Raw genomic sequence first — 27614 nt, 5'->3', positions numbered from 1 at the left:
GTGGCAGATAGACTCGAAACTACGTGAACGGTAGAAACCCTGAGATTTGAACGGACGCACAAAAGGAACTGACGGGCTTAATATTTCTCCCGGTCTAAGTATAAAAATATTTCGCTGACATTTTCTAATTTTATTCCTGTTATGTAAATGTCTTTATTCTGAACTTTAATTTTAGTGTTCATTTAGTCTTGTACAGACGACAGCAAATCTCAATGTGCATTTTTGATGAAATATAGCACCTCAAGCCGTCCAGGGTGTAATGTGTAACGTAATATTATGTGTAATGTAACACGAATTCTACGTGTGGACGGCATGGCACTACGAACATTACATGTGTGAAGTGCTGCCCATACTATTTCCATTACGAGTACATTACACGGTGGAGTACATTACGCGTTACACCCGTCTGGACCCGGTTTTACAGTAACTTATGATAGCGCAGAATTTTCATGCGCTGTCTGTCATCCGTATTATTCCATGGAAAAACGTATTAATTTGTAAGATTTTTTTAGTTCGTACCGTGTTTTACATACCGTTATAATAGTGCCGGTGTATTAGAACGACTTTCTTATTACATCGACTGACGGGAGTTTAATCGGTCCACCATAAATCATTGCTATCATTATAGATGTAATGAAGAAATCGCTATCTGCAACATGATATTAGTATCAAACAGGTAGTTAGCGGCGCTAATCGATGTTCACAGGGACCGGTTGAACATATTTATATTCAAATCAGACACAGGCACGTCAGACTCTACATTTTTGTTGTAAATCAGCCCATATTGCAACGTCTTAAGATGCTATAGTGTGTAACTTGACGTGCAGTCGTCGGTACATTTTAGCTGGGATGTTCGATTTGGAATTCTCGACACGTTAAGCGTGCCAGTGCGTATGAGGCGCGTCATATGCCGCGTATGGGTTTGTTTTGTAAGGATGTGTTGGCTGTCAACTATCATGTCATCTAGAAGGGCAACGTGAAAAATGTAGTATACTGTTAGTTAACAATTAAGTACTTAATTAATTAATTACTCAAAGTTGTTAATAATTATCTAGCTAGGTAAAATAATCTTGATTTCGCAAACAAATTGCTGTTTATTCCTAAAATGGCTTGGTTTTCAAATTCTATCCATTTATTTACTGAAATACGCTCTTGGATATTATAATAGTAGCTTTCGTTACAGTTTAAGTTTCAATTTTAATGAGGTTTTCTTCTAATAGAAATAGGTTCTTACGAAACTAGTCATTAAAAATCTGAAAGTCCTATAAAATACCTTTATCTTGGTAGTATGGCATTCTGCCAGTACAAACAGGATTAGTTCTGTATTGCGTTTTATAGGATTTGTAATGTTCTTAACATCGTCAAGAAAAACATTCAGTTGCGATAGTAATAAAATACCCAAGTATTAAATTGACGATGACAAGTTTACAACCGAGCGCATTTAATTTACAGCTAAGTACTTCTCTATAAATAAAAAAGATCATAAAATCAAGGAAACGCAAGAAAAACGAACCAATTTAAATGAATTTATCGTCGTCAGGTTAATGAAAATTATTTTTTTATTTTAAAAGATAGCCTTTGCAATAGGGCAACACAAAAAAGGATTTTACTTTTATAACAAAACTTTTAAAAATAAAATTACTCTAACCTACCTACTTCCAGCCCCCCTAGACAAAACGTACTTTTTGATCGAATCGAAAATCGAATCCGTCAAAACTCCATACAAAAAAGGGGCTTTTCGACCACTTTGCGACTGGTTTGCGATTATAATTTGCACTTTGTCTAGACCCACTGAAATATTAGGCGAAAGTTAGCTCGCACGCATACTGGCGACCGCACGTAAAAAATAAAAAAATATGTGTCGAAAATAGAACGTTTTCAAACTGGAAACCGACGCGTGCAGAAGTTGTAAATAATTCGATAATAACTCGCTACTGTTACAGTTATTTACAAATAAAAAGCTGTCATACAATGTAACGCCAATCTTTTGTTTACGAAATGTACTGACGTCATCAAACTATGTGAAGTCGCATCTTATATAGGTTGTAATAGGTCTTATTTTGCAACAAGATGGTCTGATGAGCCATTGTACAATGAGGGATTCTTAACATTTCTCCTGATTAAGCTTAAATACTAATTCAACGTACAAAATATTAACAAAGCGTAGGTATATTATTCACAACTCAAAGGTAGCATTGATTGGCAATTTAATTACAATATTCTTGGAAAGGTTTATTGCGTAGGTATATGGCTAGATTTTCATCTGCGGTAGACACTATTCAGGAAATTTCTAATTATATGAGTTAATAGACGCTCTAAATTAAGGAACAAGAGTGAGGCAGGGGTTACCAGTTTTTGAGATAATATGTATTGTTTTCTTGCAAAAATTAATTCAATTTAGGGCTGATTTTTCAATGAAGAATAAGTTTGGCATATTGACAGTTTCAGTATGGGAATTATGTCTAAATGACAAGTTTAGTCTTCAGATAAAAGATATCTGACGACTGAAAAATCAGCCCTTAAACATTTAAATGTAGTTGCAAGGTACCGAACATACGGCATATACATACATAAGGTACTTGATACAAATAAGGCCTACCTAACTTTAAATGCTTATATTTCTATAAATATTAACGCCAGTCAACAAAAAGAAGGTTAATTAACTTCTTCCATCCTTTAATTTTAGCAATATTACATTAAATAACACAATTTTTAACTAAATCTATTCAAAATAAGCAAATTACGAAACCACTGATTTTGGCTTTAATAAATCACCTACACGGAATAAGGCCTATATGATTCAAATGCCTGTAGACCTTAAAATTGAGGTTGTATTAAACAAAATGCGGTCTTATAACATTAAACACGTCGATTTGTTTGCGTTTTCAAAATTTTACATACCAAGTAAACAGAAATACAGTGTGAGTCACGTTAAAGTGTACATATGAAAATAGATGAAACTAGACCTATTTTTATCGACAAAAAAGAGGTCAAAAATTTTTTGAGATTTTTTTAAAAATTTTTATGGAATTTTTTTTCTTCCAATTACTTATTGTAAAGAAAACGTAATAACTTTTAAACTAAGCGGTATGTCCTGATAAAATAAAAACAGTAATAATGCTAAATAACAGGAGATACTAAAAAAATCCATAAAATGTACAAAAAAGGCCAACAAATAATAAAAAAATATACTTTTTGAAAAAAAAAAAACTGCTTTTAAATTCGTGTTTTTTTGCTTATTTGATAAATTTCTCCAAAAAATGTCCCTATAACCGGTGGTTTTTATTACTTTGTATTATTCTCTATCGTATTACCTTCGTAAAACCAAAAATCGCATGTCTCTATCCCTATCACAACGTTTGCAATGATCGTTTGAACTAAGCCTCTCCGGGCGCGCCATTCAACGCTTCGTTAATAACGAAACTGAAAATGGCTCTAGATTTGTAATTTTGACAAAGACAAGTTAGATTTCAAATAAAAACAAAAGATTTCGAAGTAAAATAAGCATTTTAGTTAAAATTAAAATTGTCTCTACCTGTAGCGGAGAATAATGTTGTGGCAGGCCTTTGTTCAAACGATTATAGCAAATGTTGTGATAGGGATAGAGACATGCGATTTTTGGTTTTACAAAGATAATACGATAGAGAATAATACAAAGTAATAAAAACCACCTGTTATAGGGGCATTTTTTGGAGAAATTTATCAAATAACCAAAAAAACACGAATTTAAAAGCAGATTTTTTTCAAAAAGTATCATCTTTTTTTATTTGTTGGCATTTTTTGTGTATTTTATGTATTTTTTTAGTATCGCCTATTATTTAGCATTATTACTGTTTTTATTTTATCAGGATATACCGCTTAGTTTAAAAGTTATTACGTTTTCTTTACAATAAGTAATTGGAAGAAAAAAAATTATATAAAAAATTTAAAAAAAATCTCAAAAAATTTTTGACCTCTTTTTTGTCGATAAAAATAGGTCTAGTTTCATCTATTTTCATATGTACACTTTAACGTGACTCACACTGTATACTGTATATCTCTAGATAAACTTAAATTCTACTTATGAAGAATAATACATAAATTATAGTTAAAATTAAATATCCATAGTAACAAAGTGATGATTCCTTACTTAAATTATCAAAAAAAAAATCAAAAACAAACAATATTATTTTTTTGTATAGGGCTTATTAAAACACCGTGTTCGAATAAGGCCTACACATAAAACCTTTCAAATAAATCCGTTTAGGAACATCATTTAGAATTGAATTTTTGTAAACAAAATGAGATCTCAATTTTTGTTAGAACCAGGGCATAAAAAGGCTTCTGAATCATCTTTACGAATCCTACACAATCTTTGTGATACCACCAAAAGCAGTCCTTTATGGTAGCATATCTGCTACATTGTCTTTGAGACAGGCATGATAATACCAGCTTTTATTCTCCTTATTATACATACGGCTTTTTTTTCTTATTTTTTATTGGTTTTGTATTTTGTTTCTTTTTTTTATAGGTTTAGTATTTTTTTTCGACTCTGTTTTCTTTTTATTTTCTGTGCTGTTAGTAACATTCTTATAAAATAAATATTTAGTTACTCTTTAACTCATTTAGTTTAATGAGTTTGTCCGTAATCAAGTTTTGACATAAGTATTCAATATGGCCTACCATGCTGAAATAAGGCCTAGGCCTTATTAGATATCTCGCTCTTGTTGTCTTTAAACATTTACAAATAATGCATCTATAGCCAGTAGTACAAATTAAGGTAATTATTAGCTAGTAAGAAATATTTACAAACGATTACTAAGAAAAGCTTAATCTGAAACAGCGTCATATTACCGAAAATTTAAGATGAAATCGCCAGATTTTTATAAGAGAGCACGAATTCACCCACCACCTTAGAAGAACGCGTGCCAATTGGTGCTGGGATCGTGGATCGGGACGCTCTTGCACTCTACCGGGTTGTAGGGCATATGAGTACGTGTCCTTGAAGTATTATCCCGGTTGGATTTATTTATCTGTGTTTTCTGATGTATAGGCCTTATTAGAACGTAGGCCTTAATTGTATCAAGTACCTTATTTAGCCTGCAATGTAATAACATTGCAGGCTAAATAGAAACTTGATATAAGTAATACAAAACAATGGATAGAGTTACATAGCGAATCTATAGGTTATTACAATTAAGTTGTACATTGTACAGGATAGTAATTTAATTCAAATTTTTATTTTCAGAATCACCATGGTGCCTGCGTATTTATTGCTCTTAGCTGCATTCTCGCCAGTTTTAGCAGGTCAGTATTTATATTAATGTATTTAATATTAATTATTACTCGTAAAAACAGACAAACGTTTTTAAAATTACGTTAATAACGCTATGGTCTTGATTAAGAAACTTCACAATTATGTTTGTAATCGATTAAAATTATCACACTTCTTGGTATTGTTTTTCCATGCTATATTTTAGTTTGTTTACTTATTGTCATAAATACAGATAAGCAAGCAGTAAAAATAAGTGATATGAACACAATAACATTATTCAAGTATTGTGTCTGCATTACTGCATTCAAGTTTCACTGCCTCAATTATAAATAATTATTGCGACGGAGCTTTATCTGCGACTCTACCACACCCAAAATAGGGTCTACTTTTACACGCACTTACAAAAGGACAACAAAGATAAAATACCTTCATGTACCTACTTAAATTGGTCAAGACGTATGGCAAAAAGAGCACAACCATTTATAATAGAGCCATTCTTCGAAGGAGGCGAGCGAACGTTTGTGCTTGTTGTATTCTTTGCCTGTTCGAAGGATTTCGACGCGGATCCGACGGCGGCCAGGCTTAGCCGAGTTCAGACGTTTATTAAATATAGATAATTGGACTTATTTAAGAAAAAAATCTGATCCAGTTAAAATTTTTCTTTTTTTGTTGGCTAACTTAAAAAGTATTTTTGACAGATTTTATGGGCGACTTTTCACGGACCTACCGTCAATGTGCTTTCCTAAGTACGGTATCATTTACAAGAAAATGAATTTAAGATTGCAATTTCCTAACTAAACTGGATGTGGTAAACACACACTGTACACACAATGTGGTTTAAAATCACCAGATCCGGGAATCGAACTCAAGAATTCTAGGTCGACATAAATTCTAACTCTCTAACCACTACACCATAAATCCAATTAGGACGAATATTGACAATCAATAACAAGACTAATTTGTTCGTAAAAGCAGTAAAAGGCTGTAAAAAAGGTTGACCCTGACTTTACCGAATTTTTTCCTAAAATTTATCAGAATTACTTCGGAAGTAACCGAAAAACGGGACTTTCCCACCTCACGTTCCCACAATCCCACCTACGCTTGACCGCTAATAGCACACAACCAGTGGAGGGTAAATTAGTACCGGGGGAAGTTAAACTGTCATTGGCGCCGCAAATTAATTAGAAGAAAATAGGTAAAACTATACTAAAGAAGATCTAAACATGCTCCTTCAAAACTACAGGTTAGCCACTGTATGGTAACCATTATTTATTCTTGTTAATGGTATGTACACTGCGAGTGTGAATAAGAAGGTGTCGGTATAAACACAATTACTTAAACTATGTACTACTGGCAAACATCATCATTCAGTTTGCTTTGATTTATGATGACCATGCCGGGGTCAATGTTCGAGTATATAGGCCCTATAGGGTGTAAGAAGACCATGAATTTTTTATCAGGCGAAGAAACTATAATATGTTTCTCTGATAATAATCGCCAATCAAGGGACTGTGCTGCCCTTGCTATGAACTAATATTTTAACTTATTCTTTTTAGAGAGTGAGTACTTTTCACTCAATGTAAATTACTTTTGGAAGAAAAAACTAATAAGTTCGAAACAGAGACGAATTTCTTAAATTAAGTACCCTGTAACATGTAATTTTAAGGTCGTAGAAGACCGTTGTACTCTTGAGTGTGATTAATTTAAATTACACAAGAAAAACCATTTAAAACATTGTGGTATTTAAAATATTAATGCAAATCTGTCAAGCAAAAAAGCTTTCAAGTGTGATAAATTAAATAACCACTGCAAATCTGTGAGGGATCTAAAATGGTTTTTGTTTTATTAAACTTGGTTTCCAAATTTAATGAATTAATTGCTCTGAAGTGTTCTTTTAGCGTTAAAAAGATTCTGTTATTATAATAAAAAAGTTAATTAGTTTCTTGGGTAGAGTGCGTCAATTTGTCGGACCAATGTTATAATTTGATTTAAGATGGGCAGAGAAAGTCATTAGTTGTTACTTTTTTGTCATTTTATAAACATCTGCTGTCATTCCGATGGCGTAATTTAATCTAAAGCGAGTAATCTGTACAAGGGAACGTGTAAAACCAGATTTGTTTACTCATTAAAAATAATCGTCAACGCAATTATCCACTTTTTCACTCTGACAAATTGATGGGACCGGCCCTTTCGCTGGGCCTATTCGGACTACAGATAAATGTGACTTTCGAATTTTTTCGAATTTGTGTTCTATTGCCGCGTGGGCAGTGGTTCCTTTGGATTTGGTCCGAACCCGACGAGTTATGAATAAGGTGTTAAGCGTTAAATGCGTGTTTTTTCTTTATTTTGGAACTGTAACAGCCGTGACGGGTAGCTCCCGGATACGGCAGGTAGTCACCCACACAAGCGCGGGGCGTGTTGGTAAACAAAAAATAACTTGACGCAGTTCCTTGAACTGACACTTTCAACAGTGTCCGATGATTTCGTGCTACATGATGGGATGGCATTTACAATAGTAGCGTACTTGTCGTTAATTTAACATATTTAATTTTTATTGCTTAACTGCCATAAGCATTGGGGGAGGCCTATGTTCAGCAGTGGACGTCCTATGGCTGAAATGATGATGATGATGATGAACTGCCATAAAGGTGGACTCTACATTATACCTCTTAGGCTGGGTTAAATTGCACCATCTTATTTTAACTTTCACAAACGTCAAAAATCTGTCAAACTCCATACAAAAAACATCGGTTATCGTTAAAGTTACGGTCAAAATTAGGTGGTGGAACTCAGCTTTAGTAAGTAAAAATACATAATCACCGTACCTTAATTCAAAGTTAAGTTATAAGTAGGTATAGCGACCAAATACCTGCGCAAATTATGGAGATATTTTGTGCTGAAACCACAAGAGCGAAAGTTTTAGTCAACATAAATAAACTTAGTATAATTTTCAGAATAAGCCATTTTATAGATAAGTACCTATTGCTTCTCTGAACAAATAACACGTTTTATCAAACAAAAAGCGATCTATTTGATCGACTACAATCAAAATGCGTAGACTTAATTAGAACAAACAATTGCTCATGCTGATCTTCAATTTGCGTTAATTGAATCGCTTAAAGGGCTCAAATTGAAGTTAATCTAAAACGAAATAAAGCTATAATTGCATACTAATAGTCTGTGTAAGTTAAAGTAAATATCCAATATCTTCTTATAGTTCGAGTAATAATGCATTCTCATTAATTTGATGAAGTGACGTTGATGTTCAAGAAAGGTTTCTTTTCTACTTTTTCGCAGTAAATCTTCTGATAAATATTCAAAGAAGTTTTGGAGAAAAGAAGTGACATAAGTAATTAATATAACAGCTGTGCCAATAAGCCATACAATTAGCTTTGCATTAGTAGCAGTTTTTGCATTGCATGCATTTTTTGCAGTATAGTCAGCGTCAAATAGTTCGTGACACTTAGGCTGGGTTGCACCATCTTACTTTAACTTTGACAAACGTCAAAAATCTGTCAAACTCCATAAAAAAAATACCGGTTAAGTATCGTTATAGTTGCCGTCAAAGTTAGATAGTCAATAATTTCGCAACGCGTGTTTGTTACAACAATAAGGTATAATAAGGTTGTGTTATCAACTTTTTGGCCACTTTGGGTTTGACGAATTACGTTGACTGTACTAGTGCCTATACCTCCCTACTATTATTGTTGAGCGTTAATTGTAATGTTATGATATTTTGGGTAATTAAAAGTGTGTAGAGACTCATCTCGCCCCATTGCAGTCCTAAAATATGCCCCAGATTTAAATAAACAGTCGGTATGTAACTGGAGTTAATGCAAATTTCACACTTGCTAGATATAATATTGGTGTTGCTAGAGATATATTATGTGTTGGTGGGTCAAGAAAAGTTAGAGAATCATTTTGCCGTATTAAAGTTTTTAAATATGTATGTCCCAGGTTGAAATACATAAACAGTCGGTATTGTAACTTGAGTTAATGCAAATAGTATAAGTGTTCCACTTTGATGGTAGACATATTTTGGGTCAAGAAAAGTTACAGACTCATATTGCCCCATTAAAGTTCTAAAATATGCCCCAGATTGAAATAAACAGTCGGTAATTTCTCACATGCTAGTTAAATATAGAGATATATCAGGTCAAGAAAAGTTAGAGACTCATCCTGCCCCATTGAAGTTTTTGAATACGCTCCAGATTGAAATAAACACTCGGTATTGTAACTGGAGTTAATGCAAATTTCACACATTTAACGTGCTCGTAAAATACGCTTAACGATTTAAGATGCTCGGCTCGCACGGGCTTTATCTGTGGGGAGGGCCTTGTTGTGCCCCGACTGGCGGCAATTAAAATTTGAGAAAGCGTTCCTATTGTACACAATCCTAATATATGGGACGGCGTTTTATTGGGATTCTACGTCTCGTTCTGACGATACACATCGTTTGAGAGGCAGCGGCTGTGTTGGTAGGTACATGTTTCGTAACTGGAAAGTTTCTACAAAGGTTGTATAAAACTTTAACAGGGAGAGAGTGCTCTTATTATAAGTAACTTTTCATGTATGTAACTCATGTTATTAAACTAGTCCAATGTTACAACGTACAGACGTACTATTTTACATTCTATGACATTTTAGTTTAAACAACACAGCCTGATGAAACACCAACCTACAATTTTCCGTTACCAGCTTGCTCTTAACAATTGGTTATTTTAAACGATTTTTGCTGTAAAGTACCAATGAATAGCTCAAAATAAAATAATGTAGAGATAAAATATTCAAACAGATATATCAAATAATAGTGTTTTATTTATAAATGACTAGCTGCGAACACGTTACTTGGAAAAAGCTTTGTGTTCTGCACGCTTTATGCGGTTGATGAGAAAAGACAGCTGATTATACGCTTGTCGCATCCTTTAACAGATAGTAAATTCAAATAAATTGCAGCAACTTGTCTGATAATAGTGTTTAAAGGTAACTTAGGCTGAGTTGCACCACCTAACTTTGACCGTAACTATAACGATAACCGGTGCTTTTTGTATCGAGTTTGACAGATTTTTGATGTTTGTCAAAGTTAAAGTAAGATGGTGCAACCCAGCCTTTAATAATCTCGTACGCAGAAATATTATATTAAATGCCAAGGTCGATGAGTGCTTTGGGTTGGTGCTTGGCTTTTTTATGAAACGAAACTCAAGTCAAGAATGTACTCGTGAGTCTAGATTCGTAATTTACGAATGGAGTCGAGTTTCAATATTGAGTAGCTGAAATTGCCTCAGAGATCTCCTTCACAGAGTCATCTGAATCTCTTAATAAAATTGTATCTCTATATTAATCGAGACACAATTTTCGTAAACCTTGACTAAGAATCAAAAACATCACTAGAGTTAGTGCATTTTTGAAAAAAAGAGTCAAGAAACTTACCATGTTTAATTAATTAAATCAGGCCAAGTAATGTTTAAATTAACAGTACCATAAAAGGCAAGATAATTTAATTAAAGAAACAAACATGTTTATACATTCGCGATTAGCCTTTGTTTGCGCCTATAAAAATGTATGTAAATGTAAAAGAAAAAACCGGCCAAGTGCGAGTCGGACTCGCGCACCGAGGGTTCCGTACAAACCTGCAAGGTTTACAAAGTTCGTTCATTACGACAATCGAGTCATAACTATGGTATTTTTATTGCAAAATGAAATTCATAACATTACAATGGGGAAAGTAACTACTTAAAAGGAGAATGCCCAAAAGTGGTATCGCTCGAAATCTAATTGTACATTGAGGGTACCACACCGTAAATTCCTTTCTTCATTTGTAATGATTTGCGAAAGTAGTAAGAAATTGTAAAACCTCCGGAATAAAATCCGATTTTAATAAAAAGTATTGTAACAATGAGCTGCAATCAGCAACACCTATCACCGAGCAACGACACTACGTAGTTCGCACGGTTGTCAATAGATGGCGCTGTTCGTAGTTAGCTCGCGGTATCATTTGATTTTTTCCTGTCCCTAAGTAGTCAGGGCTAACCACAAATCCCTTTCCCCTTGCAAAATGGTATAAATAACATTGGTATGCACGCAAGATTATTTTGTGTTTATATCTGATCCTTATCAAATAACGCTAGCTTTGGCGTAGCTAGGGTTTTTTTTTAGGCAGGGTCAGTGGCGGCGTAGCATAGGTTGGCACCCGGGGCGCGGCAACCCCCCCCCCCCCCCGTCATAATATAAATTATAGCCTAAGGCACCCCAGAATGGCACCCCCCCTGTCATGACATCACGACCGTCCTTGCCATGCAGATGCGTCAGTGTGAGTACTAATCTGCGCGACTTTGTCACCCCCTGATGCTTGGCACCCGGGGCGGACCGCCCCCACCGCCCCCCCCTTACGCCGCTACTGGGCAGGGTAACTATCTACAAATATAAAACAAGTATTCTAAGGTAAAACCTGTAGCTATGCCAATGGACACCATTCATTTCACTTAAACCAAAATTACGTCAAAGTCCGGAGTTTTATAAAAAAAAATATGCGGTATGATTATTTTTTATTTATTTATTTTTCCTATATTTGCATTATAGGTAGGTACCTACCTCAGCGTTTTGAATTTTTGCGTTGATTTAGAATTTCTCACAGTTTAGAGGCAATTAGATTTAAGAAGTGTTTGATATGAATTTCAACTTTAATATCTCTAGGCGTTCATGTGAAAAAGGGTAGGTAGTAAGTTTATAATTATTAAAAAAATATTTTATGTCATGTAAGCAAAAATAATATTTTAAATTTTATATAACTTCAAATTTATCATTTTCGCAATTTTTCCTTTATCTGTACTATATAACGTTGCTTCGTGCCGAATTTCAAGATTCTGAGTTCACAGGAAGTACCTTGTAGGTTTTGATTCCCTAGCGTGTGACGGAAATTCGTCTAAGGTGTCGGTATAAACTGCTGTATCTTTTGATCGCGTTAACTTAGAAGTTTGATTTTTTTACTTCTTAAAGGGACAATAGATCTAGGTATTTGGTATAAATTTCAATTTGATACCTTTATTCGTTCGTGAGAAATAGGGTAGTAAGTTTCATTTTATTAAAATATTTTTATTATATTATATAACTAAAAAAATGTAATTTTCGCAATTTTTCCTATATTTGCATTATATGACAATGCTTTATGCCAAATTTCAAGATTCTGAGTTTACGGGAAGTATCCTGTAGGTTTTGATTCCTTTGCGAGTGTCGAAAATTTGTTGAAAATATCGACATAATCGGCTGTATCTTTTGATTGGCTTGGCTTAGAAGTTTGATATTTTCACAGCTTAAAGGGACAATAGACCTGAGTATTTCATGTGAATTTCAGCTTGATACGTTCACGCGTTCTTGAGATAAAGGGTCTTGACAGAAGGACGGACGGACAACAAAGTGATCCTATAAGGGTTCCGTTTTTTCCTTTTGAGGTACGGAACCCTAAAAATAGTTTAAATTGCTAGTAATTTTGCGGTAATCCAAAATCGAGAAGATTGTGGTTTGTTTCTGTTGATAAACCCGCAGTCTTCGGCGGGCTCACAGAGGAATGCAATCTTTTATCTCACTGATATAGCCGTTGCACAGTAACACTTTGTTCGGTTTATTTTTATCGTAATTGGTCACATTCCGACTGACTCAGGATCATCTCTGGCCCACGGTCGTTGACTGCGCACTAAAATGAATGATGTTGCCGCGGCGCCGGCAAAAGGTAACCCTATGTTTAATTAATTAAGGCCGTATCTTGTTTGCGGTACAGTGTACAGCCTCAAATCTGACCGGGTATGTGTATCGTGACCATATTTTTTGTGGAAACAGGATCTAAGAATTAATAAGCATTTTTGTTGGAATTGAATGGAAGGAATCACTTAGTAAGGATTGAAGACTGCCTATTTTTAAGTCTCACGTTACACAATTTTATTGTTGCTGAGACAATAGGGGAAGCATTAAAAATACAAAAACATGTAAATCCTTAAGACTACACAGATGATTGACTTTATCTTATCAGTCAACGCCTCGTGCTTTTGTTCCCAAATAAAAATTTGGCTGTTATCGCGTTCACTCGTGATCTAAGACTGTACTTTTTTCCTGAAAGTGTTACAAATGTTAGAAATTATTACTCAGAGAAAAATAAGTCCTGTATAAAACGCAAAGTGTGGCCACTTTGATGTGTCACTGAATGTGTGGGTAACAAGGTATCAAGGACACCGGGATGTTTTTTGTTTTGTCCGCCTTGATATGCTAATGAAAAGGCTTAAATCCGAGCCCGTTCAGCCGTGGAGGAATTTGAGAACGAATTAGCGATTTAACTCCACATTATGTTTGGTTGGGTTTGTTTATTTTACGTCTAGTATCATTTTGTTTTGAGAGGTATTAATTTACAATCCTACTTAGTTAGGTATCGTTTTCATTCTCGCAAAAACAGTGTTTTATAATTTTATTGCTTTTGTTTAGATTTCATCATATCAAATTACATAAGCTTGCTTTGAAGGCCTTCACAACAAACACAATATCTAGAAGTTGGTCGAATTCCTTGGGAACTAAATGTTTTTGAATAAAGTGCTTATGAGAGAGCATAATGTTTAAGTAATGGTAAAAACTAACACCCGTATTCACAATCGATGCTTGCTTAAGTGAAGCAACAAATCGAACGCACAGCGTTGAGTAGAGCTCTGTGATTGGTTCGTGTGTGACCCTGTGCGTCCAAGCGTATCTGCTGTGAGACCTCACAGCAATGTTTGTGAATACGGGCGTAACTGACTTAGGATCCGCACCGATTTGATCAGAAAATATGTCAAGTTTGAAGAAAGACGCCCGTATTCACAAACATTACTACGAGATCTCACAGTGCGCGTGGATGCACAGGGTGACACAAGAGCCAATCACAGAGCTCTAATCAACGCTGTGAGTTTGATTTGCTGCTTCACATAAGCAAGCATCATTTGTGAATACGTGCGTAAATTTCCTTCAATGAAAATATTTCTAAGAAGAGATAAACACCACGGATAATATCATATGAATTACCCAAAAGAGATTTATCAAGTGAGCTGTTAACTATGGGAACAGAAATAGGCCAATTGTCGGAACGGAAGGCACTGAAGCTTTTCCTCTTCCTGACAAGATTGGTATCTAATATGTAACGGATATTGTAGTTTGCTCAATTGAATTGAATACACACGAGTATATTTAATACGTTCCCGATATCAGATACTACACACAAGTAACCTATTTTTTAGGTTTGTTAATAATATGTAATAAATAGTTTTATAAGGCTAATAGGTTATAAGTTTCCTAAAAAAACTTTTGGTCCATTAATTGCGAGTACTATACATGATATTTTTATTTGTCAATCAAACAATAATTAGGAAGTGATAGTGCGTTGAAGATCCGCGCGACGTCACAAGGTGCTTCTTTTTAGCTTTGGCGCGCTTAGCTCTTTCAATTTTCATTACATAGTTTGAAAAAATAAAAAATGTTTACTGACGGACTAATTCAAGGTCTTTCTTTTTTACCCAAAAAATATCAATATTATTTAGTTGCTTTATTAGTTAGTTAATAAATCTTTGCGGTTTGCTGTAAGGTCCCTTAAGCGAAGCTCTATTGGCATCGTGTATTGACACCATTTATCCGACACTCTTTGTGCTGGGTCTGTTTCTGACTGAAGAATCATTTCCAAAGCCATTTCTCAAAGGAAACTGGGCGATATTTCAACCCACCTCAAACGTTAATATCGCTACGCTATCTTCGCGTTTTGCCGCCTTTGTTTTAAGGCGGTTTATAGCTTCTAAGCTTTGTTGTATGTTTAACAATGGATCATTGCTGCCTTAAGCGATTTTGGAATTTTGATAAAGTAAATACGACTGTCTGACTGACCTACATAATATTACTAAATTGAGGACAAAATTATCGGTGTTAATATCTAGTTTGAGTCTTCCCAGAAAATAGTGATAGATCACAAAGCAATTGAATAACAGCCGTAGAAGCAGAGTGAAACCAGAGCCCCGATTACGCAAATTTTTAACGTCTCCAATACAGACGCGCTTCTTCGATTTCTTCGATTCTGCGATACGGATTTGTCAAAACAGCTGACGTTCGGGCACGTTGAAGATGAAAATGTTTAGCGTAATAGGTGCCCAGTTCTATTTTATAACATGTAGAAAGTTGCGTGGTATATTTCGAGTTGTGGTTACTGTAAGTCTGACTAAGTAATACTCGTGTAGTACTTATTATTATTCTGTGGTAATACAGGAATATTTTAGGGAAATACGGTCATATTTTCAGATAATTACGTAAGTTTTGCGTAGTTAGTTACTAGTATTTACAAATTACCAGAACTTAGAACATTCTTGACTCAAGCTTAACTTTCTTTCAGACATCGGGATGATGTTCAAGAAGTACCCTCAGCCGGTGGCAGCGCCAGTCGGTGATGAAGTGGCTTTCGACTGCGTGGTGAACGTGCCCGGAGACAGGCTGGCATGGCGATGGAGGCCTGTGGATGACCCTCGGTGGAGGGATGCGAATGGCACCACGGACAAGACTTCTACCAGGCTGACTGTCAATGTTAAAGAGGATACACCCACCTCGCTGTACCAGGTCAGTGAAGTTTAAGTGATGCCTTTTGAATAACATTATTAGATACCTACTGAAAGCTTGTTGAGGAGCCACCGTGGGCAGATTAAGATTTCCCATTTGCAGAGGTGTCTTTTAGGAGTAGAGTCCATAATCGGGTTATTTTTCAATCTACTGATTACATTAACAGTGCTGGCATAATTGACAGTAACGATAACAAATGTAACCCGAAATTAATCAAAGATATTGCTTTTCGATTGAGTGGTAAACGCTCATTGAGAGAGCTGTATGTTGCAATCGCTTTATATGACACGTCCCGAATCATTATCTGAATGATTTACGTTTATTTGTCTATCTAAACATATGGGACAACAGCACAATGCTACGATACTAGAATTAGAACTACCTACTAAGTGGCCATCGAAATCTTTACAGTAACTTTAAATCAGAACTGTTCTCCCTTGTTCCCACCGCTGCAACTCCTGTGGTGCCAGGATCTACAGCTTGACCGCCAAAAAAACCCAACAAGTGAAGTTATTTAGGGTTAATTATAGATAGCAGACAACCTACATACTAACTTTACCTCATTCTTCCAGTGTGTGGTCTGGTACGGCGGGATCAGCCTGGTCTCAGTTCCCGCGCGCCTGTCAGTAGCGCGAGTGGAGTTGGGCAGCGTTCGTCCTAACACCAGGGTCATCAGCTCTCCTCCACACAACACTGTTGTACTGCACTGTAAAGAGCCCGTGTCGGAGCCGCCTGCCGTCATCACCTGGTGGAAAGAAAATAAGGTAAGTTGGTGGGAAGAAACAGCCAAGCTTCTATCAGTAGCGCGAGTGGAGCTGGGCAGCGTATGACCCAACACGAGGGTCATCAGCTCTCCCCCACACAACACTGTCGTGCTGCACTGCAAGGAGCCGGTGTCGGAGCCACCTGCTGTCATCACGTGGTGGAAAGAGAACAAGGTGAGTTAGTGCAAAAAAAACAGCTAAGACTGTATCAATAGCATGAGTAGAGCTGGTCAGTGTCCGCCCAAACACGAGGGTCATCAGCTCTCCTCCACACAACACCGTTGTGCTGCACTGTAAGGAGCCGGTGTCGGAGCCGCCTGCCGTCATCACGTGGTGGAAAGAGAACAAGGTGAGTTTGAGAAAAAAGGCAGCCAGTCAAGAGGATCAGCTATTCATCAGTTACGTTACGTCATATATTAACATTGCAGTTGTATAGGTAATCACACGTCTCCCAAACTCATTTAAGTATCTTCAAATAATTGTTGGAGAAAGGGACTCGATAGACAGCGAAAGGGTTCTATATACTTTATCTAAGACCTGTTTGACTGTAAACTGAAAGACTTTATTTGAGTAGGCTAGACAAGATCAACCTTCAAATTGCGCATCAGCAGTTCGATGTTGTTTTGTCGTGGCGTATCCACACATGCCGCGGCTTATGCCGCCGGGTTTGCCGCCGGCTTTCAGTCTGCCTTGTCAGTAAAAGATGCACGACCACCGGGTTGGCCGCCGGCCGTGCCACCTGGCATGTGTGGATACGCCATCGCCTCTACATGATCATGATTTTCACCAGATCTTCGGTCCACCTAGTGGGGGGCCTGCCCACACTACGTCTTCCGGCTCGTGGTCGCCACTCGAGAACTTTTCTGCCCCAGCGGTATCATACCCTATCTTAAGAAATAGCTTGCTCCTTGTCGCAGGGTTCAAAGAAGCCGCTGGAGACTCCTCACGGAGTGCTGGTGCTGCACAACGTGACGTCAGACGACAGCGGCATGTACGGCTGTTCGGCCACCAACGAGCCCTCTGGGAGGACCGTGGACTTGCCCGAGAAAGTCCACCTGAAGATCCAGCACGGGCATAGTGAAGTCAAGTTAGTTTAGCTTAATCTTTATGCTCAAAAAGTTTGGTTAACCTTTGCACATTTTTTACATGTAGTCAGCATCGTAGTTCGTGACACTAAAAGTAGCCAAAAACTTCGTAACACAGTTGGAATAAGGTTGTGATATCAACTTTTTGGCCACTTTTTCTCAAATTATGAATATTGTATTACAGAAAGGTCCATTCATTGGGAAATCCACGATTTTGTAGACTTTTCATGCAGTTCCGAGTAAAATTTTGGCAATATTGGCGTCCGCCATTATAACGTCGAATTAATTCACTCTACGTTGTTAAATATTCAGTTTATTCTTAGAATTGGTTATTGTTGGCAAAAATGATGGAAATAATAAATACCCATTTATTATTTTAAAAAGACTGCAAAAATGTATACATTACACGTTTCATTTTTATTCAGTGTTCAGTTTATTTCATCGTGGCATGCATGAAATACGCATTTTCACGTTCCATCTTGCAACTGAAATAAAATATTTGAAATTGTTAAATTACTGCAGGAAGTTTTCGAAACCTATTTCAGTTTTGTTCATGTAATAATTGTTACTTACTCCATAAAACTTTTTTCTTTCTATCCTTCTAATGTAAATCATTGACGAAAAGGTTCCTCGAATCCGAAGAGTACGTGGGTAACATAGACAACGACGGAGTCTTGACAGTGTCAGTACGACCGAGAGAAGTTCTACGGCTGTGGTGTGGGGCCGTGGGCTCGCCACCCCCACGCGTGGTGTGGAGCCGGGAGAGAAATGGCCAGATCCGCGGCAAACACGGCCACATGCTCGTCATTGATCCTTTCACTGCTGATGATGAGGTTAGTTCACTTCGTCATGATCCTTTTACTGCTGAATACTTATAGTAAAGTACGAAAAATAAAACCTTAAATAAATTTTCTTCTTAGGACGTCTATTCCTGCTCTGCCAACGAAGTTCGTCGTTCATGGAAAGTGATTGCCCTCCAAGCCCCATCCTGGGAGGGGTCAGCTCGGAACGTGAACGCCACGGAGGGAGGGGAGGCGCACATCGCTTGTGGGATCCCTCACGGACAACCACCACCAACCATTACCTGGGTCCTGAACTCTGAACCAGTGCAGAGCTCTAAGGGCAATAGGACTGCAGGTAAGTTTGTCGAATTCAATTGTTTTCATTACGTTAGCGTTATTTCTATGCTATTAGACGTCAGCAACGTTGAGAACAATTAGGTAGACTCCTAATTGCTCTTATTAATGCGTATGGAGCTATCTTTAAGCGCAAAACCTAACCGGACCAGTCCAGACTATTTCAAGTCAACCGATTTTTAATATTTAATTTATTGTAGGAGTCTCTTGACGCGGACTATAGGTTGAAGCTATAATATGAACAAGATATTGATTGACCAACTCAACTTGCTGACCAAAGTGGGAACCATCCCTTAGTTGGATGTAGTGAGTGGCAAATGCCTATAGTAGTTATACTTAACAAGATTGATTGTTAATTATAATTAAAATGTTTGTTTTTGTCTCTATAGACACAGAGCTGTTCATCCGACCTGTAGAGAAGCGACACGCTGGTGTGGTGCAGTGCTTCGCTTGCAACTCACTCGGCTGCGCTTACGAGGCCGCCATGCTGACTGTCGTGCCGAAGCAGATATCTGAGGATATGGTATGCTATTTACGTATTTATTACTATGGTATAGAGCTGTCTATCGGGATCTGTGTATCATCTCACAATAATATCAAATGGCAGCGCTACATACGGGCAGGATTTCGTTTCCTTTTTACCGTTACAGCTATCGTTTTTTTAATTTAAAAGATGTTTAGTAGGTACTTCAAAAGAAAATTAGGACTACTTTGCTCTGTAAAGCTCTGTAGACAGATGAATGAACTCAGAATCGGGTCAATTGTTAAAATAGGCAACTATGACTCTGAAATGCATTCTCTAAAGTTGAATTACAGCTCAGAAGTTGCAAACTTGTTTCGTACAGTTTGATTGGCGGTCGCCGGTTTGCTTGCTTGTGCTTATTTTAGATTATACCATGTATTTTAAACATGAGGCAGTAGAGAGAAGTCGTCTGGGTTCCAAGTTTGCTTACCAGTAGGGTCAAGATAATGTAGTTATGAGAGTAAGTAACATGAGTTTCGACAATAAAGTGGTCTGGTACCATACCACTCACTGAAAGAATGTATATTGTAAAATTGCCATTTGGCACTTTAATCATATCTTAGAGTTTATATTATAAATATCCTTGGACATTTTTCACTGCGCTTCTAGTCCCAAACTAAGCAAAGCTTGTACTATGGGTACTGGACAACGGATATAAACATACTTATATACTTTTTTTTGTAAATACATACATATTATACATAGAAAACACCCAGTCCAATACAATTTTATTGACTAGATAATTTGTTTATTGTTGATTTTTTGTTGCAGGATTATTCAGCTGAAGCTCCCAAAACTATGCACAGTGCGTTCCAAGCGCCGAAAAGACACAGAGGGAAAAATCCAAGAAAACACAAAGGTAAGAAACGTTTTAAAATTGAAATGACTAAGTACTCGTTAATTTTAATTCCCTCAGTTCACTTTGAAACCTAGATTGAAACTTATCTCCAACTCGATTTACTAACCATTGAATTCGTAGCAACTAAAAATCTAAGTGGATTTCTGAGAAGTGAAGTTGTTCTAAATAAGTTATGCTTTGAATTATTGCATAATGGTGGTCAACTACCTAACATTGTCAAATTCTTCTTTTTGTGCAGTGGTGATGATGCCGCCATCCAGACCCAACGTCACCCGGTTGTCTGACACCAGCGTGATGGTGTCGTGGACGCAGCCTAACCATGGCTTGACTATACAGTTTTATAAGGTAAGCACGAAACATTATTAGAGCCAATATAATAAATACTTAGAAATATCTGTGGCGGCACACGAGCGGTGCGGCACCGCGCCGCGCGCTAAGCTCGATTCACACATCAGTGAAGTCACAGTTCAGGCTCAGTACCGGCACAGTGTGAAATATTCTTTCATACAGTTTCTATGAACGCATCCCCACTTGTCAGTGTCAGTGACGACACAGTGCTCTCAGTGTCAGTGCCGACACCGGCAATCACGGACGTATTCGTTGACGACGATATTTTCGGATCGGATCACGGACGCCGTCGCGGCATCAAAAACAAAATAACTTACTTCATAGTTTCTGAACAAGAATATTGAAACAGTTCTCTGACATTTTAAAATATTCAAAATATTTCACTGACGCAACTGATACTGAACTGAGCGGACACTGTGACGGAACTGTGGCTTCACTGATGTGTGAATCGAGCTTTACGGTGAAACCTTCCCGGTGCGGCGCGCCGCAACGCATCGTGTTCTTTGACTCTTAGTCTGCGCCAATGGCAGTCCAAAACTGGCAGTCTTGCAAACACAAACAGAGCCGAATAACGTTGTAATTTTTTGTCCAGGTCCAGTACAAAGAAGTGTCCAACATAAGTGACTCGTCGTGGCAGACGGGCAACTGGGACATACAACCGCATATACACGCATGTGAGGTGGACACCTTACACCCCAACATTTACTACAAGTGAGTGGCTCACCTTAAGAGTTGTTTTGGAAAGGAAATTAAGATTAATACAGAGACGATGCCTCGATGCTCCTGAAGAAAATAACTGGTAGTAGAATACATGGTATAGTCCTTGGAAATTGCAAGTTTTGTAGTCGTATTTTAAGATTATAATTAACTTTGTTCAAAGTAAGTCACAATTTTTTAGATCACATTACAGAGTACAGCTATTTCACAATTTAGAATGACACGTACACAGGTCTATTTATAATGTCGTGTCGTGTTATAATGTTCGGTGTTCCTTCACTGCTCACCCCTTTTGAGAGATATCGAACTCGAGTCGATGTCTCTCCGAAGGGATGCGCGATGCCACAACAAGGGCCCTCGCGGAAGACCAGTTTCTTGACATAACGTGCATGTCATGATAAATGCTGAGCGTGAGCCTATTGACGCAATGGCACATTATTTTCTATATTCGTTTTGTGTTATTATTGTTTATAATTTGTGCTTACTGTGATCAATTAAGTCTATTCTATTATATTCTATTCTAAGCAAATCTTGTATTAAACCAGCTTAATATCATTCTCATGATATTCATTCCTCAATTTGTTTCACCTTAGGTTCCGTATAGCAGCCGTGTACTCCAACCAGGACAACAAGCAAGGGCGCAGCTCGGCAAAGTTCCTTCTCCAGCGCGGGGTATCTCATATACCACGAGCACCACAACTCACTAGCGCAGAAGCTCTGTCACCGCACACCATACAGCTTAATTGGACGGTAAGTGCCACCAGACTGTCAACTGTGGCTAATACCGGTTCTTTGATAAACTGGGATTAACCGGTATATAGAAAAGTCTGGCACAGATTAGAGGCTGTCACAGATCAAAAGTGCTTTTCTTGTCAAAGGCTTAATTATAAGCCCTTCACTAAAGAAATGATTGGTTCCCCAAATACCCCCGAAACTCAAATTCTGTTTTACCCCTCCCCAAGTTTTATTTTGATGCCCTTCTCCAAGGTACAATATATCTATGTATATTCATACCAAAATTAACTAATGGTGCGTTCACACTGGGCGCACGGGTTCGCGCGGCACGCTGGTCATCCCGCTCACCCTGCTCTCGAGTGAGCAGGATGTCGAGTGTGCCGCGTGAGCCCCGTGTGGAGGTACTATAAGATTGGCATAGAGTTATTGGTAACTGATACTTGGCAGAGGTCAGGTCAATAATCAAATGCGTTTTTGTTACGATACTGGCTATTGTTACAGTGGTCGATCGGCGACAACATGCAAGTCCAAGCCGAGGGCTTCTACATATACTACCGGGCGCTGGCCTCGGCGGGGATCTATGACAAGGTGGCTATCTCCGGAGGCGGGGCTAGAAGTTACGTGCTGTCTCATTTGACGCCTGATACGGCCTATGAGGCCAAGGTCCGATCCTACACCACCCAGGCTGCGTCCGAGTTCAGCAGGATTGTGGTAAGTGTACCTTATTAAACTTATAAAAAAATAAATTAAAAGTTTATTACGATTTCGTTTAATTTTGGTACGAAAAGGATGAGACGTAAATAAGGTCTGTCAATAATTTACCTACATATTATTTATTTTACCTAAAATGCCTCTTACCACGTGGTGTAAGACGCATACGTCATAATGTATCGCGACAAGATGGGGTCACGACGCTGCGCGCTGCACTATGGGATTAAAATACATGTTAGGTTGTTCTTGTGGAATACTGGTAGTAGTCGTAGACCGCGATGCTATTGTGTTTTTTAAGTAAGACTTCACGTTGCTCTACCTAGTTCTGATTCAGCCTAGGCCTAGGTTGAAATTAGCCGATACCAAATTCGAAACATTGGACTCTAATTCCTTGCAATCTTTCCCACAGGAGGCTAAAACACACCGGTCGACGAACGCCCCGACCACTACCACGGAAGCCCCGGTGGAAGACATGAAGGGTTCAGCGAGAGCACCAGATCCTTTGGTCACGGCAGGTGGAGCCCTAGGGGCGGTGGCGCTGCTCGTCATATTGGCGGTGACGCTACTGCTCTGTAGAAGGGCGAAGAGGCCTCCAGCTGACAGTAAGTACTAGACCAGTGATTCCCAAAGATTTCTGGGCTACGCTACGACTCATCTAATACAAGTTCCCAAACTCGGGACCCACCTATAGGAAATTTAACCGTTACCAATATGCCTAAATAAAGGAATCAGATCTGTAGGATGGTGTGTCGTTTTACAGGTAAGGCCCACTCAATGTTCCCTCGCGACCCCACCACTGGGTCGCGACCCATAGTTTGGGAAACCCAGTACTAGGCTGTTAAAAACCGCGAGTTTTTGAGCAATTGTTTCAATTGATTTTGATCTCACTTAGGAGCGTAGAGTTTAAAATCCATTTGGTTTTGTCTTTTTTCTTAACTCATTGTCACACATTATCATGTTACGGTTAAGCCCTCAAATATAAAAGCTTTCACGCAGTATTATTATAGGGTGTGTGACGTAACATCAATGGCCCTTCACACAATATCGTTACTTATTAAAACAGGATTTGTAATTTTCAGAAGAGAAAGGATCCGTGCCCGAGACCGGGGGCGCTAACGGCTACATTCAAGCCAAGGTGCCCATCACCATTACTGCCAATCCTATGCACGCTGAGGTAAGTAATATGCGTATTCAATTTTCAGTTTTAATCACCCAATTATAATAATAATAATAAAATAGTTTGTTTTTCCCATCACAAACTTATAATACAGAGTACAGGTACATTACATTAAGTTTCAGTCACAAGTTTGTGTGAGACTGATGCCTGAGCCAGGTATAAAATACTTGTGTTACAGGACATCAGGCTCCCACCACTCAAAACGGCCTAAGCCTTCCTCAAAATTATAAATCATAAATTCGAGTGTCGACTCACTCGACTCAACTCTGTAGTGGACACTAGTCTGCAATTAATATCTCGTGAAATGTCAGCGACTAATTTACTTTTTCCCAACGTAGGGTGGCGATGGAGGCGTGGAGATGTCATTCCTCCACAATAATAACTGCGGAAACAATGGCAGCAACGACGACACACTACCCCACTCCAGGAAAAATGGCCCCACCAATCGACAGTACGTGTAATCATCCAGTATTGCCAGAGAGCGTACTTCGGTACATTGCTATGTGGAAAAATTCAAAATGTGATATTAAATGAGAGCCATATTCGAGGTGTTTACGGACTTGTAACAGTACAAAATATTATTTATATATTTACTTAGTAAAGTAAGTTTGAACATGAAGAACAGGGTTGCGCTATAAAATAAGTGTTGCAGGTTACACGGAATGTTACTTAACTGATTCTTTTGAAGGTTAAGGCCCATATTCTTGCTTCGTTTTATTAAAGTTTGCAAGGCGTAGGATCCTTAAGGATATCTTAACACTTGACAAGAAGTTTGTTCAAGAGGACAATTAACGTGAAGCGCTTCAGTGTTGTAATTTCAACATTCCTACTCTAAACATTTTGAGAACCACGAGGGAGGCGGAATTCCTTTTTTTATTGTAGGGTTGACGGCACACCAGACTATAATAATATATTATGTTATAAAATAGCACCTAGCACAACTAGGTAAAGCGCCACATATTTTTAGGGTTCCGTAGTCCTGACAAGGAACCCTTATTTTGGTTTGATGTGCCTTCTTCCATACTTACATGTACTGAAGAAAAAGGGGGTTAGAAGGGTATGTCAATGTAAATTAGCCGCTCGCATATCAAAATATCAAACTTAACACAGCATAGCTTAGCTTTTGCTATAGCTCGCTCTTAAGCTTTGTCCATAGTAGTGGCCAAAATAAGTGTTTCCAAGCATGACTCTCTAAAAAAAGAACCCGTCATGCCTTGTCATACCACTCATAAGTTTATTTTCCGCCCTTGTTCCCGAGTAATTACTCTATTTTGTGGACAGCCCTGAAGTGGACTGACGACTAGTGCTAAGACTAATTATTTATTAATATTTACGACGCTAGATGGCGTTAATTAACAGCTTCAAACTTCTCCATCGCGCGATCTTTCATTTAGCTAATGAATCTCATTGAATCTAACATTACGATAACAGTATAATTCTACTACTTGCGGTATATGGCAATGTACTTAATATGATTTTTGTTATTAATTTTTGTTAGACGTTATTTAGTTATTATTTCAGTGGAAGTGTGAAAATTTTATTTGTTTATTCATTTATGCATTTTTATTTTGACTGCTTTCTGACTTTTCCTAAGGTTGTGATGGACCCAGGCATTTAAATGTAATAATGACATTAACTTTAGTTAAATAAACATACCTGATAGGTAACGACTGCTTATTTTACTAATTTGTTATCTAGCAGGTATTTAAGTGTAGATATCTGTTGGTAATATAAAATAATTAATTTAAAACGTAGCATGTACGATAATGTGAATACTACGAAATGTTTAGTATTATATTTTATCACAAGCAACCTAGCTCGTAAGCACGCTATACATTATTTACATAAATAAGCACATAAATAAAACCGAAAACTGAAATGTATGACAATGTCACTGAAACAAATATTTAAGTAAATAAGTATAGCAATCGTAAGAGATAGACATCATATCTGTATTTATTTGCTCATTTTTTATTAAACTGACGATATTAAAGTGTATCTAGATAATATTTGAGCTGAAGATAATGTAAGATCTTAATCTAGTGCCACTGAATGTATAGTTTCTAATAGATCACTTAATTGGCTTAAGCGAAGGCTTTAGGCCGTACGTAATTTCATTACAGACGCTAATTACTTAGTATTTGTATCCCTAATCTGTGTTGAAGTAGGTCCTCGAATTAATTATGTTAATAGCTGTATTGTTTAGTTTAAGAGACTCCTTAGTAACACATATTTAATAGAGTTGTAATTTTATTGTTCCACCAGCATAAATATAGTTGACGGGGCATCTTACTACATTATAAAATTGTAAATATTCAATATAAACTACCTACTTGGCGCGAATTCACGTGGAATATTATCCTCCATACCATCAAATATAAACATTGTGCCATCATAACGATGTAATACTATCGTAATATATAGCATTTTATTATAAATCGAATAAGTAAATTGTGGTTTAAAATGGCGACGTACTGCATTCTCATTTATTAGAGACGATGGACGAACCTTTTTAGTGATTTGAGGAGTTGATTTTTGTTCGTAAAAAATTCTAACCAGTTTTAAAGATATTAATATTCACTCTATTGGATATGTGCTCGACGGATATCCATTACTGAAATTACAGTTAACCTTAAACGTGCAACCAGCTATTGACTGACTATTTTCCATGCAAATTGAGTCTGAATTGATCAATATCACTTGACGCCCACTGTGTATTGTCCGAAGTAGCGGACATTACCAGTATTCCCCGGTACTGCACTGCGGACTCTGCCCGCGTTATGCATCAGAAAACAATCGCAAACGCTTCATCACTGTATTATGCGAATGTTTTAATTAAAAGTCTGTAACAAACGGCGCGTATACAAGTTTTGATATAAAGCAAAGTTAGTAGCTAAAAATACAGGGCAAAGCAAACTGTACGGAGCATGAAAAGTGTGCGAATGAAAGTTAATAATGGCCGAATTATTGTCGAACACTACACAAAAACATTAGTGAAATTCTTCAAGTAAAATCTGCGAATTCTGTAGATATTATAAAGAAACGATTTTTCTTGGGATGTAGAAAATTGGGGAAAACTACGTGCCATTTTGTTCGTTTCCAAATGTGCCCGACACAACTTTTCTAGCTCTACAGTTTCGTCACCCTGTATAAATGTATAAATATCAATGCACTCGCGAATAAGACTGAACAATGTGAAAAGTCATTTAGAACAACGAGTTTAAATTTAATTTGATTTTTTATTGTAACATCGCTTGTTTCTATTAAATAACGCAACTTAAAAATAAAAGTGGATTTGTTAATAGAGTTTTTTGTTTTATTTCTTACTTTTGTTTTGTTGATAACTAACATTTTAAAAAACGTTATTTCTTTTTGGGTTCGTAGCAAAAAAAAGAACTACCTATTTGCTTTTATTGAGTCTGGCTATCCTTTTTTATTCTTTTCAGCAGCAAAGATCGCAGATTAAACAGTCTAGTTTCCCGCGCAAAACGTTCTGTCAGTTCGATCATAAACAATGATCAAAACGTTTTAAAAAATCCAACCAGCCAGCGACATTGCCGCAGGCAACATAGAGCAGGAAAATAAATAAAAAAATGCGGCAAGCAAAAATATCTCGGGTCACATTGAATCAATAATTTCAAAGAGTTAGCTAATTCACGTATCTACTTCTGTTTTAACGAAGAAAGGCATAATTAGG

The 27614-nt window shown here is 37.3% G+C and overlaps 1 protein-coding gene across 1 annotated transcript in view; it reads left to right on the top strand.

The window, feature by feature from the left end:
• Positions 1–27223, top strand: part of LOC135077985 (interference hedgehog-like) — a 41535-nt gene extending 14312 nt beyond the window's left edge. Inside the window, exons 2-16 of the mRNA XM_063972523.1 lie at positions 5228–5286; positions 15642–15862; positions 16435–16626; positions 17544–17713; positions 18337–18544; positions 18632–18848; positions 19237–19370; positions 20142–20229; positions 20468–20574; positions 21170–21288; positions 21888–22044; positions 22531–22740; positions 23150–23342; positions 23820–23914; positions 24256–27223. Coding sequence (XP_063828593.1) covers positions 5235–5286; positions 15642–15862; positions 16435–16626; positions 17544–17713; positions 18337–18544; positions 18632–18848; positions 19237–19370; positions 20142–20229; positions 20468–20574; positions 21170–21288; positions 21888–22044; positions 22531–22740; positions 23150–23342; positions 23820–23914; positions 24256–24378 — 2286 coding nt within the window. The 5' untranslated portion in view covers positions 5228–5234 and the 3' untranslated portion in view covers positions 24379–27223. The remainder of the gene's footprint in view (positions 1–5227; positions 5287–15641; positions 15863–16434; positions 16627–17543; positions 17714–18336; positions 18545–18631; positions 18849–19236; positions 19371–20141; positions 20230–20467; positions 20575–21169; positions 21289–21887; positions 22045–22530; positions 22741–23149; positions 23343–23819; positions 23915–24255) is intronic.
• The last annotated feature ends 391 nt before the right edge of the window (positions 27224–27614 follow it).

This window comes from Ostrinia nubilalis, chromosome 14 (genome assembly GCF_963855985.1).
Source record: "Ostrinia nubilalis chromosome 14, ilOstNubi1.1, whole genome shotgun sequence".
Lineage (NCBI taxonomy): Eukaryota > Metazoa > Arthropoda > Insecta > Lepidoptera > Crambidae > Ostrinia > Ostrinia nubilalis.
Note: the sequence above shows the minus strand (reverse complement) of the source record. Positions and strands in the feature narration are given on the sequence as shown.